Source organism: Chaetura pelagica, unplaced genomic scaffold (assembly GCF_000747805.2).
Source record: "Chaetura pelagica isolate M959 unplaced genomic scaffold, ChaPel_1.0 scaffold115, whole genome shotgun sequence".
Lineage (NCBI taxonomy): Eukaryota > Metazoa > Chordata > Aves > Apodiformes > Apodidae > Chaetura > Chaetura pelagica.
Genome location: NW_009953761.1, coordinates 116,028 through 131,979, shown reverse-complemented (window position 1 = coordinate 131,979; position 15,952 = coordinate 116,028). Strand labels below are relative to the sequence as shown.

Here is a 15,952-nt window from a genome sequence, read left to right as displayed (position 1 = left end):
TAGGGAAATGCACTTGGTATCCCTATCCAAATGTGTCATAACAGGCATCAGGAGTTGGTGCCTTGACCAAAGAATTGCAAATACAAAATTCAGGAACATGAACATGTCTTTGTCTCATTAGCTTGTATGTAGATGATTCTGGAATCGTGTGCCAACTGGTGTCAGAAAGCCATTGCTGCCAGATGAGAATTTCAGTACAATGGGTACCGTGTTAAAATCACTCTCTGTTAATGGCCATATGATGCTCCTGATCATATGCAGAAGGGTTGTGTTGGGTCATAAGCAAAAGGGATGTTTTAAGTGAATGGTTCTGACCCTTAAATAAGAAGCTAAACAGCAAGGCTCTTACTGCACCAGGAGGTCAAAAGCAAGAGGGTTGTCAGACAAACAACTTGAGTCCAAGTTTTGCCACTAATGTTTCCTGTAGAGCCTTTTTTTTTGTTCCAGACTATCAGATTTTTGTAAATTATCATTTGTTGAGAGAAAACAAAATTTTTGTCTGAGTTTAGAAAGGGATGGTGGCAGGTAAGCAGCTGAAAGCATGAAGATTTGGAAAATGTCTTTGCTGTGCCCCTCAGGAGGTGTATGACAGAAAGGTACAATCTTTGTCATTTAGAAAAGTACAAAAGATGACTATTTTACACTGTTAACTAAAAACTGTCAAATTGCCTAATCTCCTCTGTGATAGCTGTAGAATGATAAAAACTTCTAGTTTTTGGCTGATACAGATTGAATAAGAAAGTGGCAGTAGGTGTGTGATCAGTAGGGGTGCCTGTCCTGCATTTTTCAGAATGGCACTCAATACTTTGATGGTGCCATTCAGTGGAACAGGCTGTTAATGTCATATGGAGCTATTGCTGACACCACCTATAATGCTTGTCCACCTTTATCACACCCTCCCTTTCGCACTTTCTGGGTTTAAAAAATTAAAGCTATTTTTAAATGTATTACTCTTTGAGTTTGTGTGGTGTCCAAAGTGTCAAGTGTACAAGTTCTAATGCAGTTTTACACTTCTAAGTGACATCTCAGAGGTTTTGAAAATAATCAGGAGAGTCTGATTTATTATCATGAGTGTGTACATAAAGTTATGATAGTATTTTGGTTCCAACTGCTCCTTTATAAAACCAGTAACAATATCTGTAAATAAAGACAGGATTATTTATTTATATATTTCTTCAACTTAGTCTGTTACCAAATTAGAATCTGTATTAATGCTAGCAGCAAAGAAATAGAATTTCCCATATTAACCTGCAAATCAATAGTACAATTAAACTTCAGCTTTTTTTCTTAGATGTTTTTATTCTTGGTAGCTGTTATTTTTTGTAATTATTTTTGATGATAGAGTATTTTTTTCCTTATTCACTTTCATTAATGTTCAAAAATACTCCTGTCAAAAGGAAAAAATAACTGATTTGTGGTGGGCTTCATAAAAAGTGAGACTGAGACCAAAACAAAGCTGTAAATGCCATGTATTCTGTGAAAGGCAAAACTTAGAAGTTTTGGGTTGCATTTCTTCTCATTCTCAATTATGAACAAATGTGGTGTATCAGAAGCAGGACCTTCTAAGCATTTTGTTAAAAAAAGAAATTCTGCAAGGTATTTTCAGTGTGAGCCAGTTGACAGAACTTATCTTTTTACAGAGACACAGATTGGTTTTTATTACCTGCAATTTACAGTAATGCAATATCTTAATAGTTTAGTCAGTTGAGCACATTTTAGCATTTAGCCTCTTCAGGTCAGAGAAATTAGGCAGCATTATTAAAAAAAAAAAAAAAAAAAAAGGAAAGACAGGCTTTTCCCACATAACACAGGTACACCTGGTAAATTTTCAAATAGCTTGAAGAAAAGATAGACTGAAATTGTAATGAATAATACTAAAATGGTAATTTCTGTTGATAAAAAATAGCAATAAAATGAAATATTTCCCAGCCAGTTGTTAGGACAGGTTTATGGAGCTGCTGTGTTCCAGCAGGTCAGTAGCAGTGCAGCAAGGTTTAGTGGGGCAAGTTATTTTCCAAGAGGGAATGAGAGACTTTTGCATTATCTCTCACATTTCCTGTCACCTGCTTGATCTACACATACTGAATTAAAAGGAGTGATGGTAAGAAATGGCTTTTTTGGTCTCAAATTTTCATATGAAGATTCAGATTGTGAAAGGTTTAGCTGTGCCGCTTCTTGTGACTTCTGAGCCCTGCAAACAGGAACTATTACTGCATCTCACCTCCTCTGCTGAAAAGTAATTCCAGTATGTTGCAACATCAGCCAAAATTATTCAAAAAAGCAACGTATGTTGTTTTAGTCTAGGAATTGCTAATTAAGTAAAACAGGAAAAAAGAAAACCACCAGAAGGCTTTTGTGTGCTAAACCTGGCAGAACAAAGTAAAAGAAGAAAGAAGCAGAGAGTGTCAAATGCTTTATCTTCTGTCCTCCTACTGGTTGTTCCAACTGGTAATCATGTTTCTCAGTTCAATGCAAGGTGTTTTCATTGCCACTTACTCTTGTTTTCTGATCAGTTCACATAATCAGTTACTTCTCCATAGTTTCATCCTGAGACATCCATGAAGTTGCAGTAAGTTTTATCAGGTATGACTCCTTTCTCTGCCCTTTGGTTCTGTGCTTGGTGACATACACTGTTTGGCCTACAGTGTGGAGTGGCTTAGTGTGCTGCATAAGAGTACTGAGAGCCTAATTCTGAGGTTCCTTTCATTTGTATTTTGAGCATAGCACATCTGCTCTACAGACTTCATTCTTAAGTGCACTTCTGCATATCTACTCTTGGCTTTTTTTACCAGCGATAAAACCTGAGGAGGTTGGTTTTGAATGCTCTCTGTTTTCACAGTCACTGCAGGAGCACGTAGAATGAGGGTGGCTTGTGCACAGCAACAGCTGGTTATGCTTCTGTCATTGCACTTCTGTCTTACTGTGGTTATTCTGCGTGCATGACTTGGGCAGCTGTATGATGTAATCACGCAGCTTCACAGACGTAAGAAGTCTGTCCATGAATGTAATTATTAAGTGTATTTATCCTTTTAGTTCTTACCAGTAATAATTTCAGTCTCTTAAATGAGAAGGGTGATGCTTACTATGAGTGAGTGGTTGTTGGTATTTTCTTTTTGAAGCTTTGGGTGGGGGTCACAGATGTCTTCACTATTTCATGATAGTGTATTTCAGTTTGGTATTTTCATTTCACAACTTCTGTAGAATTCTGGTAACTTAAGTGGAAATACTTTCACCAGTCCTGAAAAGCTTTTATTATAATCCAGAGTTACAATACAGAAGTTAAAATACATATGATATAAACAATTTATTTAATAAGGTGTGAATGTAACAAATTTATCCACTGTAACAAAACACAAAAATAAGCAGAAAATTATTAGACGTTTCTGAGGCTTCCCCAGGTTTCTCTGAATTTCCCTAAAGCACAGCATGGTGGTCAGTTCCCATAGGAAGTTTCTTCTGCATGTGCTGGCTGGTTTTGTATGCTTTGGCTTTCCTGTATACTGCTTAGTATGTTAATCTCTGGTTAGCAAGTTCTTCAATCTCTGTAAAAATTCAACCTTTTACCAGCTCTTATTCTCTAACTCTGAAATTATTTCCTTCTCCATTTGACTGCAGGAGGCACTGTTAGGGCAAGAGTTGACAATTTTACTTGAAAGTCCTTGGCTTAAAGTTCTGGCATTTTTTTAAATATAAATTTAAGTTCAGTGTATCTTAGAGATTTATTTTTGGGGTATATTTGTAACAACTAGGAATTCAGTCTTGTATGCCAAAATAATCCAGCATTTGCTCAGTTTATTGGTGCCTTTGGTAAAAGTGCAATGTGTTACATAGTTGATAGTCGTGAGTGAGTAGTTTGCCCTAAAACTGATTTATCTGATGAGCAGCTTGTGGATGTAGATGTTGTCAAATACAGTACTAATCAATCTTATCCTATTTTTAAACCAGGCCAGTATGTTTGATTCTCTCTACGTTTCATCCTTTAGAAAAAGCCAAATACTTGTATTGAAGTTTATTATCACACTAGAATTTTGAATTGAAAGAATTCTGAAATATGACTGTAAAAATGGCAGTTGTTGTTAGGCGGGGTTTTTTCCCCTGCATATTTTTGGTGACCTAAATAATGAAATTAAAATTTTGTACCTTTTAGCTGCTGTTAGAAGACACGGCAAGCAAAAAAAAAAAAGAGTATCACTTTTTACTTTGTGTATGAATGGCATTTTTTACTTCCAGGTTCACTAGTCACTTTTCAGGATAAAGTAAATATTGTAAATATTTTAAAGTTTAATGTAATGAGAACTAAACCTTGAAACGTGGCGCTAACAGGCATATGAACTTCTGTGTCTTCATGTATTGGGTGCACTATCAGTTCATTACGCAAGTGAAACTGAAAAGCTACTGAAGAAACAGTGTTGCTCTGAAACAAGGAGTCTCTTTTCTACTTTATATAATAATATTCTGTAAATATTTACCATTTTTATTGATCATAGGGCTTCATTTGCAGTGTAAAATGGTATATCGTAGTTTATGCTTTGAAAGTACTAGTTGGTGCTTGGTTTGATTTTAATGTTAAGTATTGTGTATGCATATTGATATTACTATTACCTATTATACTTCATTTTGTATAGCTAGTCTATAGTAAATGGCTACATGAAGTCACTGACACTTTCAAAAAAAATATGGGAATCTAACCTGCTAATAACTTTTTAAATGCTATCTAAGGAATTTAATGTCAAATTCATCAGTTTAGAAACCTTATTAAAATTAAGTATTATTAGTGCTACATTGACTTTTTCAGTATCAGTCCCTGGTTATCATGAAAGATATTTGAATATCAAGTTTCCAATTCTTTATTACGGTACAGCTTTTTCATACTTACAAGGATTTCTCTTGGTACTTTTTCTTGAGACTTCATATTGCTTCTGCTTGTGCTTTTAACAGCTTTCTAACCCACTGTTTGCTATTGTGTAAGTTAGATTTGACAATGGGTTCCATTTAAGCATTTGAATATGGCCCAGATGGACAAAGGTGTGCAGATCTCATTAGAATAAGTGAATCACACACACCTCTTCGCCCTTGTGAACCTGGGCATAATTTTGGCAGGATTTGAAGGCCTGAGCTCTTCTATCTTAATATTTTTCTATAATACGATAGCTCCAGTATTTAAAGGAAATGAAAGAAAGCTGGGGTGTCTAGTGGCTAAGACGATGCTAGGATGAAACTATTCCTACATGTTTATGCTAGAATATTTGATAATTAATTTATCACTATCTTTCTATTTTTCTATTTTTAATTTTATGCACTGTTTTTTTCTGTTCTAATGGCTGCCCTTCGGGATAGGCTGACCTCTGCTCTCCGTATGACATCCTGCAGTCGGATATTCGTCACATTCGAAAGACTGTTGACACTCTGCTCGCCCTCGGGGAGAAAACCCCACAATCAACTTCTACCTTTCGCTCCTGGGATCTAATAGGCTTTTGTCTTTTCCACATACTTTTTATAGTCTTGATGTATATAACTTATCACTGGAATGTGCTAACAGCATAACCTGTTCGCATGTGCACACAAACTTTCTGCTTTGTCTCTGACAAATTACAGGTACTTAATTTCCTTCCTTTGTCTTAGAAACGTCTCCTTTTCCCTCGCTTCCCTTGTAGTATCTTCATTAATCTCTTGAAATGGGGGAGAGAGGGAGTATCATCTTGAAGAGAAGTCCCATCTCTTCTCCTCCAGCTCTAGTTTAAGAACTTAAATACCTCTTTATTTATTGTTTGTTTTCTTTTATGTTGCCTGGACTACACGCTAAACATGTTAAAGCACTGAAGCTACTCTTACCTTGCTTTCCGGCATAGGCCAGATGTGCATCACAAGCCTAACAGAATTGAGACTCTTTACTTTTTGTCTAAGTCCAAGAATGCTTTGGATACAGAAGCAAGTCAGGTGGCACTTCATCAGATTATAGTATTTTCTGAGTTGGTGCCCATTATCTCAACATACATTAAGAGCACTTGGAGAACCATCTTTCAAATTGCTGTCATTTTTTAACTCTTTAGGTGAACAAGAGTACTGTAACTTTAAAGACTACTGGTAATATCTCCTATTCTGATTAAACACCATACTGGAGTTATGTTTTCCTACTTTCATTTTGTTTTCCTCCAGATTCCATAGAATAATCTTTCTTGTGTTGCACAAAGCAGCATTGAACTACTTTTAAACACTTGCTGTGTTACAACCCAAAGGTGACTGTAAATAAGTAGTGGGTCTGAGCAACCCATAATATGCCAGGGACTTTAGAATGTTTCAGGATGAAGATCATGGAGTATATTGTGATACAGTAAGATAGCCTGAGAATGATCTGTTAGATTCCTGTATCTGCCACTCTTACGTGTCTTGTCTCTGTCTGTTTGTGTAACAACTGTAACAAAGACAATGTAGGTAGGAAAACAGATTGTCTAGGAAGACTAGATTTTCCACCCTATGAGTTTTTACAGAATAGGTCAGACAAACATTAGCCAGGGGTCATTTTGGTATGTTTGAACCCTGCCTGTGGTTAGACTGCTGGGCTGATGGCCTCCATTTCCATTCTATGAATCTATTGTAAAACTTGAATAAGACAAAATTTTTATTTTTCTCCTTAGCAACACAAAATATACAGTTGAAAATTGGTTGAAAAATATAAAGCCTCAAATACAAACCTATATTGACATTGCAGTATTGGCCTAGATACTGTTGACTAAATTTGTCATTCAGTTTCAGGCTAGCTAACCTAAGGACCTCAGCTTTGTCGCTGTGAAATGAATACATTAATTTCTTACTGCTTAATGTATAAAAAAAGCACCTATAGACTTTTAGAGGATAACTAGCATAAGAACTTGTATGTGACTGATAATTCTGGCCATATGGTTATGATTTAGTGCTATACTGTAAATATCTCCATTCAATAGATGCATACAAATTTTATTAAAATACTTCTAAATGCAGTTCTATTCCTGGTTTCCCTAGTTTAAGTATATACGTGTGTGTGTGTGTATATATAAAATTTGTAATTAGATACATGTTTAAAGGTGGAAAAAAACCATTTCAGACTTTAAAAAAATCAAAATTTTCAAAGGTTTTAGTGTGTAGCAGCTTCCAGTGCATACATACAGCACCTGCATTGTAAAGAGTGTCATCACATGCCTGTGATGAGGCATGAGTTCAGCGTGTGGTTTTAGGTCCTTTATACTGAAGGAGAAGATACTAGTTGTTTTGGTGTGTAGCTATAGACTTGTGCCCTCATCCTGCACAGGCTCGTCTCTTAAGTGTGTGCCTAGTTTTAGTGATTATGACAGTGGATGCTTGCTTACTCAGAGTTGGAGCTTGACATTTAAGCTTCCACTCTCAGCAGATCTTTGTCTTGATTTTGATAGTCTTGTTTTAACAACGTTGCTTTGCTAGTGAAACTGAGAAAGCAACATAAAACTTGAATCAGTCTGGAAGCTATTAATTGTATGATTCTTTCTGATTCGGTGTTGGTGTTTGACACAAAAGTGATGTCTTGTCTAAGACTGGGATTTTACTGCTACTCCCACAAGTGGTAAACAAGCCTCCTGTCAGTGCTTTGTGTTGTGCACTGTTTGTGTAGTACTGACCAACCTGTGTGAGTGTATTTAACTTTTTTTTTTAAATGAGAAAATCAGGTGGTGAAAGTTGTTATTACCATCCTGTAGTACACATCTGTCCCATTGTCTAATACTACATCTGATTATCCACTGTTTCAAATGGCTTTGACAGGGAGGTAAGAGAATTAATAGATCAGTATGTTTTGCATTTCTAGTGTGCAGAAATGGAAGTTCAAGTCATCAGGTTTTTTTTAGTGTTTTATCAGCCCAGACACTCAGAAACTGAAGTACTGGTTTTGACTGGTTGTTGTTTTTTTTTATTGTTATTGATAACACTTTCAAATATGCATAAATATTACAGAGAAAGGAATAGTAAAATATACTCTTACTTTTCTCTAAGTGTGAATATAGTAAAGTTTCTCAAAATAGATTTCAACATAATGCAGTTGGGAAAAATAATGTCTGGCCTTTCCAGAAACCAGTATTTCTCCCACTACATGGGGAGGTGGAAAGTAAAATGTGTAGGTGCCTTATTAATCTACTGTAATGAGCTCTTTGCTAAATTCAGAGTCCTGTTTCTGGGCTGCTGTCCTTGTGGCTTTAGTACTTGGAAAACAAGTAGTTCAACTGACTGGTGGTTCTTTATGTCTGAGGAGATCACAATATTGAGACACTCAGTTATGTCCAATTGGTACTGCTTACATAATTAAGATGATGACCATGGATTTTAAAACAATGTACCCACATATTCATTGATAACATAAATTATATTTGTTTTGCCATTCAGTTTTTCCATTACAATGGTCATCTGAGATTTTTCCAGCTATGATTGCTTCCTAAATTGGTCCACTCCAATCTTTACTGTGGAGGTCCTGTCACCCCTACTGCAGTAAAGCAATAAATACAGATTGTTATGATTTAATTTAATATGCATGCAGGTAAAATGCATTTGTACTGGCTTACAAGGGGCATTCTAGTGTGAGGATTTGAGCCAAAAAACAGATATATATTTTCAAGTGCAGGGTAATGCAGGATATTGGTCCTTCAAATGCTTCTTTCTCCAGATGTGTTTCAAAAAGCTTTTACATCTGAAAGCTGCATATGGATCCTGTTGTGTTCCTACTAAGTCTTTTGAAAGGCTACACTTACTGTGATAGAGATTGAATTAGACCTGAGCAAATATTAAAATATTTCTGCTCCATAGACATTGAATTTCTAGATTATTGCCAAGTACCTGATTTTCACAAAAAGAAATATTCTTGGCATTTTACTCCTGTTACAAAAAAAAATTTAGTAGTCATATATGCAGGTTTAGAGAAATTGTTACTGCAAGTTTTGTGAACTGTGTCCTTCATTTCTGGCACATAAGCTGTGTTATGCAGAATGAGTGGTATAAAAATACTTTAAGGTAATGACCCATTTTGCTTTGATACAAAACATTCTCACTCCTTCACTTTATCTCTCAGAATTCAGTGTATACAGTTATGGTATAATTGATATTTCAAGTGTAACTGTACGTTTTGTCTTACTGTTTAATGTGTGTCTGTCTTCACTGAGCTGTCCCTTCCATCCAGTTTCAGGTCTTCTATAGTGTGACACTGTGAGGTGTTTTGGCAAAATACATGGTCTCATTTTGAAATTTTATGGTTCAAGGCTACAGTCTGAAAAGGGGTTCAAAGCCCACCATCTGTAAATACAGTTTTGTGAATATTTGCCATTTCTAACATGTTGAAAAGGTGCACATATTTCGATATCTGACTGACAATAGCTCCAAATACAGAATTCCAGCTGCAATATTGAAATACTGGGATTGTAATATTTTTTTTTTGCTTTGTCAAATCTGGGCATAAGTCTATACTCCACAAATAACCTTAATCTTTCCTTTGTAAATTAAAAGCAAAAAATGAGGAAGTAAACCTGCAGCCTGAGTTACTGTGCTTTTTGATCTGCTCTTTTCTTTTGTACTTCAGATGGTAAATTCAGGGCATTTGGGAACTTGCTGACATGATCAGTAACAGTGGATAAGCAAAACATATTAAAAGACATTCATTTCAAATTGACTTAGATATATGAAAAAGTAAATGTTTGCTATAGATTTTTCAGCTGTTTAGAAAGAAAACTTGGCCCTGACCTAACAAACATCAAGTTTTTTTATATTTGACTGAAGTTTACTTAAACATAAGACTCTAATGTTTCTTTTGTTGACTTCCCATTTGAGATTAGTTGTCTCCAAAAATTAAATGACAGGCATTACATTATTTTATATTTTTATTTTTACTTGGCGAAACTACACATTACAGTATTACATCATTTTCTGAATATTTTTTCTTCTGTAGAAGGAAGAAAGAGAGAGAATGTAGAATTCAGTTTCTCTGTATTTTTGCTAACGACTGTAGTTGACCCATGATATCCTGGTATGGTCATTTCACTACTTGCTCATATCATATAATGGCAAAAATTACTTTTGATAGTGAATTACTTAACTGAATCATCAAGCTGTGTGCCTGAGCATAAACCAATTCAAACAGTTTTCTCAGCTTTGAAGACATCTGATGCCAAAGAAGCTAGATGTGTATGTGTAGTGTGTCACATATCCTTGTGGAATCAGTGTCCTTGCGTGTTTCTCTTTTCTTTAAACCAGCTAAATCAGATGTTTTGTTCCAGGATTAGAAACTTGCTCTGGCAAGCACATGCACACAGGTACATTTTTGGGTACACCCGTTGTACTGTCTATTTGTGTAGCTTTGTGACTCAGCCTCCCTTTCTGCCTTGCCTTTTTTTTTTTCCCCGTTTTTTTTTATTCATCAAGAGGAGTCTGTTTTTTGCTTTGTGATGAGTTTGTAAACATCTTGATCCGTTCAAAATGGTTTTATCTCTCTAGCAAGTGGCTGGCTTGCTTGCAACAAATAAGTTCCTGTGTGTTCTTAGGGAGAAAAATTACATTAAAAATGAGGTCTTCATGTTTTGTCATAGAGAAGAGAGATAGTCATGCTTATAGGAGTGGACTGGTAGCTTTTCCCCTCCACAATTGTTCTTCAAGATTTTTAGACTGGTCTTGGAGTTAGTAGCCAGTTCTGTCTGTATCTCAGGGTTTTATTCAGTGATGGTTTCAACAGGGTATTTTTAGGGAGGCAATTCACACGACTATATTGAAGCGTTACAGGTTTGATGCTAATATAAAAGGGACATAAATCTTATCAAAGATGGGGATTAGTGGGGCAGGTTGAGTCTCCTCCGAGTTGTGGGTGAGTGTTCTTTTGGTCATTCAGGTATATTGCCTCAGAATGCCAAGTTTTAAGAAAAGTTTTGAAATATTTATGTTTTGCAGCCTCACAACTCTGCTCTCAGTGGTTTCCAGACCACCGCTGCAGAGGGCAGAAAGAGGGGCAGAGCATGGAAAATGGGCAGTCCTGCAGAGAGAGCAGCTGAATGTCAGGACTGAGACACCTAGGATCTTGGGCTGAGGTGTTGCTATGCAGAGAGCTGAGTTGAGTATCAGTGTGCTTGGGATTTCATCCTTGGCAGGATTTGATGGTTTTAATCTGAAACTAGTTTAATATATAACTCTAAAGTTTTAATTTGAAAAGTATCAGGCAGAATTGATGAAAGCCATTTCCAAGGCTTTGAAGATAGATCAGGGTTTAGGCAAGAGAATTGATTCATGACAGATGAAATTTGTCACTTTTAGGAGATGGTATTCATCTCATTGTCAGTTTTGGAAAGTTCACCTTAACCACATGGTTAACTGCAGAGTTATAAAATATTAAGCAAGTTCCACCTTCTGCTTAATAAGGGAAAGCTGTCAATTGTGTATGTTTTAAGAACTAATGATGTATAATATAAAAAATGTGCTGTGAAGTTTCTCACTCCTAGCACACAGTTGTGGAGTCCTATTTTTATAGACCTCCTTAAATAACTTTCCTTATTAGTAAATGCATCAGAAGGAGAGAGGTTGTTTTATAAAACATTATTACTGTATTACTATACTGCGTGTAAAGAGAATGCATTATCCAGTTCTTTTAAAAGGAGAAAATATATATTGGATTTTATTTATTTTTAATTAAATGGGGCATGCAGTCCCTTATGCTTTTAGTTAAAATGTGCTTATAACTGTCAAATTAAGAAGTCCATTTCTGGCAAGAAAGCATATCAGAATAGTTCTCTGCATGCTAAAACGTGCCACAAAAATGGTAGGTTTAGAATTTTGAGTTTTTCTAAAGGAAACATCTGTAACTGGGGAGGGGGGCAGGGTTCAGTAATTTGGCTTCAGGATAAAAATGTAGATGTTTATGTTTGAGAATATTCTAGCAAGGTAGGTTGTTCAGGGGCTGCGTTCTTTGATTCAATCCTTTCCCTTCAGCCTTGTAACACTAATCACTTAGTTTGGGGTTTTGATTCAGCAGGCATTATTACTGAATGCCTTTTGTCTAGCATGGAGGAGTAACAAAATACTGGCATGTTGTATGGCACCAAAATCTGTGGAACAAGAGCCTATTATGCAAGGGCAGTGGAAAGAGAGGAAAGTGAAGAGAGTAACATTTCATTTCAGATGTCTTATTTGTATTCTCAATAAATAGGATTAATAGAATTTCTAGTAAAATCATACATTTAAAGTAGAAATGTATTGAGGTGGTTTTTTCCCCTTTGATAGCACTATCTCTGCCTTCTTTTATAGCATCTTCACTACTAATCAGGTATCAGTTTAGGAGTTTGCACCCTAAAATATAATAATCTATTTCTCTGGAGGAGACACTTTTTTTTCCAGAGGAATAAAAGCTGAGGAGAACCTTCTCTGACAGCTGTTTGGACAGTGTGAATCAGAACCCAGAAATGCATACTAAGTGGAAACACAGCATTAGGAGATCACCAGAATGTTGCAGCATCTTCCATGTGGAGAAATAAATGTATGTTGTCCATCTCTTGTAGACCTGCTCAGGCAGGCTCCTTGAAAATTGTCAGCCTGAAGTTGTTCTTTGGGTCTACACGTGTAGAAGGAACCAACAGTGTTTGGTGTTCTGGGCTAAAACTGCCAACTTAAAAAAAAAAATAATAAAAAAAAAATCTTATTAACATAATTAAATTAAAACAGCTTGAATACGAAGTACAAAATATGGGAATAATGTATTGATAAATGACAGTTAATCAGTATCAGGTGTCACAATGGTGAATGAAGTTTGTCTTTTGCTTTTTCAGTTCAGTAGTTCATAGGCAAGTTTTGCAGGAGGCTGGAGTGGAGTGTGAGGAACTTCACAAAATATTTAAGCAAGCTGAGTGTTGGTCGTGTAGAAGGGAAATAAACATTAACAAAAGAAAGCCATAAAGCTGTTTAGTACTGGTAGTGTTCTGATGGAGCTGTGGCCCATTGGAGATTTCCAGAGCAAAGACTGGACAGCACTGGAAGCAGATGAAAACAAATTAAACATAGGTGCATGACAAGATAAAAACTGAGTTGTTCTCATATGTACCACCTCCTGTTCCATCATCCTGAATATCATGTGTAGTTTTAAGGACTCGTAGGAGTCAGAGAAGGAACTGGAGCGTGAACAAAATGTATCATGCAAAGAGAGGTTGAAGAGATCATTGATGTTTGAATTGGAGATCTAATCTATGTGACAAAAGACCATGGATTGCATAAAATTAGAAGAAGAGACCCTTAGCTGACATTATGTAAGGAAGAAGAATATTCAGTGAAAGACAGGTAATTCATTACATGTCTCAAACACATCAGTAGTTTTAGAAGCTAAAAGTTTATTGAACTGCTAAGAGATTCAATACTGAGAATATAAAAAAGGTCTCTAAAATTCCATATCCTAGGTCTGCTGATGGTGGTGTATGGATGCTTAGGGGGAGTGAACAGGAGGTCGAAGGTCAGATCCCATAGATGGTGGCTCTTCAGAGACCAAGCAGTCTGACGTGCAGTTTATGGGCTTCATGAGCCAGACATTGTATCCACATGTTTGTGTTTAATAGCATTGTTTGGGGTTTTTTCTATCTGTATATTTTTGTCATCCCACTTACACTTTTGGCTTCCATGTTGTGGCAATGAGTCTCACAGTTGTAATTATGGTTTATGTGATGTAGTCTAGCCTTTCCATTTATTTTTTTGTAAACCTGCTGTCTGCTTTCATAATTTTATGGATTTCATTAACGAGCATACCCAGTTACATTGAGAAAAACTTATTTTTAAAGAGACCCCCAAACATGACACAAGGCAATGTCTCTAAGCAAGGCTTTCTGTAACTATTCAGTGTGGGTGCCTCATTACCTGTAGGAGATACAGTGTGTACTGTTTGTCTTCTGGTGTGAGAGCCTCTGTGGACAACTAGTAGGTTTCATCCTGGCCATGACTGCTATCATAGAATCACAGAATGCCAGGTTGGAAGGGACCTCAAGGATCATTTGGTCCAACCAGATGATCTACTATAGTTTATACGAGATGGCTCAGGACTCTGTCAAGCTGAGACTTGAAACTGTCCAAGATGGGGGGAATCTGCCACTTCCCTTGGGAGACTACATGGTGAATAAAGCTGATTCCTGGATATTTCAAAATAAGCTGCTAATTACTCTGAATGAAACACTTCACCCATTGGATGCACAATGTTACACAGATTTTCCTGTAGATGACAATGGGTGGCCTTCAAGGTGCGTATCCTGGGACCAAGACCTACCTGCCTAGAGATCAGAGGTAGAACGTTTTTTGACTGATAAAAGCAGCCTCCTGACCCCAGACTCACTCCTATATAATAACAGGCAAATGCCACATTATCTCACTTTGCAGGTGCAAGTCCAGTGTGTAATTGCTGGCCCTCACTCTTAGTTAAGATGTTTACATTCTGTAATGACCGCAGAACAGGCTGGTTTCTGGGGCCCAGAATCTTAAAAAATCTGTAGGTAAAATGGGAGCAAAATCAGAGACTTTCTGTCAAAATCACAGGAAGTTCTTTTTAATTCAAACTAGGAAACAGTTCCTGCTTTTTGGGCTTTGCATTCCACCTGTGATCATGTCAAGCAAGGCTTTACAGTGAATGTTGAATATCCTAATCTTTACTCCTTTGTTTGTCTTTTTCTAGGAGAAGCTCTGCCTACCACATCACATCCTAGAAGAAAAGGGCTTGGTAAAAGTGAGCATAACAGTTCAAGCATTGCTAGATGTAAACACAGTGAAACAAGCTTTATTCACATGAAACTACTCTCGCTGCTGTTACCAGCTCCACTGTGCCATCAAAGAATCAAAATCCTTCCCGTCTTTTTAAGCTGCAATGAAAAAAACCCCAAACCAAACAACAGTGCTTCAAGAGTATCCTCATACTTCTGGTTTTAAAATCATATTTCAGACTCTACACCTGCCTTGAACTACAAGCCAGAAACTAAACAGAAACGTTTTCTAGAGCTTCACTGCTTTTATAGCTCACTTTGTACAGTACTTACTAAAACAGCCACCTCTCTGCCACTTAAAAACGTGTGGAGTTCACAGCTGTCTTGAAGCAAGATACCTTCATATTATGAAACTCATAATCATTGTAATAATTTGGGGGGTGGGGGGCAGGAAGGAGAGTGAATCAGACTTTTGCCATGTTAGGTTTTTCTGCAGTTGCTTCAGGCTGTTGCCTTTTGAGAAATATCCAGACATAAAATATTTATATAAATATTATTTATTAGTGAGTTGTTATTCATCCTTTGGATGCAAAATGTAAATTAGGAAACTGTATTTTATTACTGCTTTTTTGTGGTTAAACACTTTATTTTAATATAAATATTTAGTTATTTTTTATTCTACTCGGTGTGCAGTAGCTCTAGGTCTCCGTAAATTGTATTTTCTAATAGGTAAGATTAAAAGCAAACAAAATAGGTGCTTTTATTAAAAAAAACAAACAACAGCTAGCTGGAATGGTGTTCTTGAATTGGTGGAACATGGGTAAAAATTTGTCTGCATTCCATTGAGTTGCCTACATTCCAGTAGCACTTTGCCCCCACTACAGTAAATCGGTTGAAACTGAGAGCACACCCAGTTTATTTGTATATAGATGTTTAAAGAGAAAGAAATTTAAAAAAGGAATGACATAAACTTGAAGAATAAATGTGAACAGATATTTTTGATTGCTTATTTTACTATGCACAAGACCTTTAACTTTTCCCACAACACAATGAATGATGTGCATTACGATCATGTGTCTTGAAATATAATTTTGCACTGTAACTTCACTTCTTGGAAAGCCTGCAGCACTACAGAACAAATACTAACAGAACAGCACAAGAACATTAGAGAGATGATCTACCAGGTAGCCAAAAACTTGTCATTGTTTTCTTCAGTGATTCCTTTGAGAAGAGATAAAATGATTCATGTTGCCAAAGGC

At 36.4% G+C, this 15,952-nt stretch overlaps 1 protein-coding gene across 1 annotated transcript in view; it reads left to right on the top strand.

Moving 5' to 3' along the window:
• Positions 1-5,544, top strand: part of LRCH1 (leucine-rich repeats and calponin homology (CH) domain containing 1) — a 48,589-nt gene extending 43,045 nt beyond the window's left edge. Inside the window, exon 18 of the mRNA XM_010000863.1 lies at positions 5,338-5,544. Within this exon, the coding sequence (XP_009999165.1) occupies positions 5,338-5,544 (207 nt within the window). The remainder of the gene's footprint in view (positions 1-5,337) is intronic.
• The last annotated feature ends 10,408 nt before the right edge of the window (positions 5,545-15,952 follow it).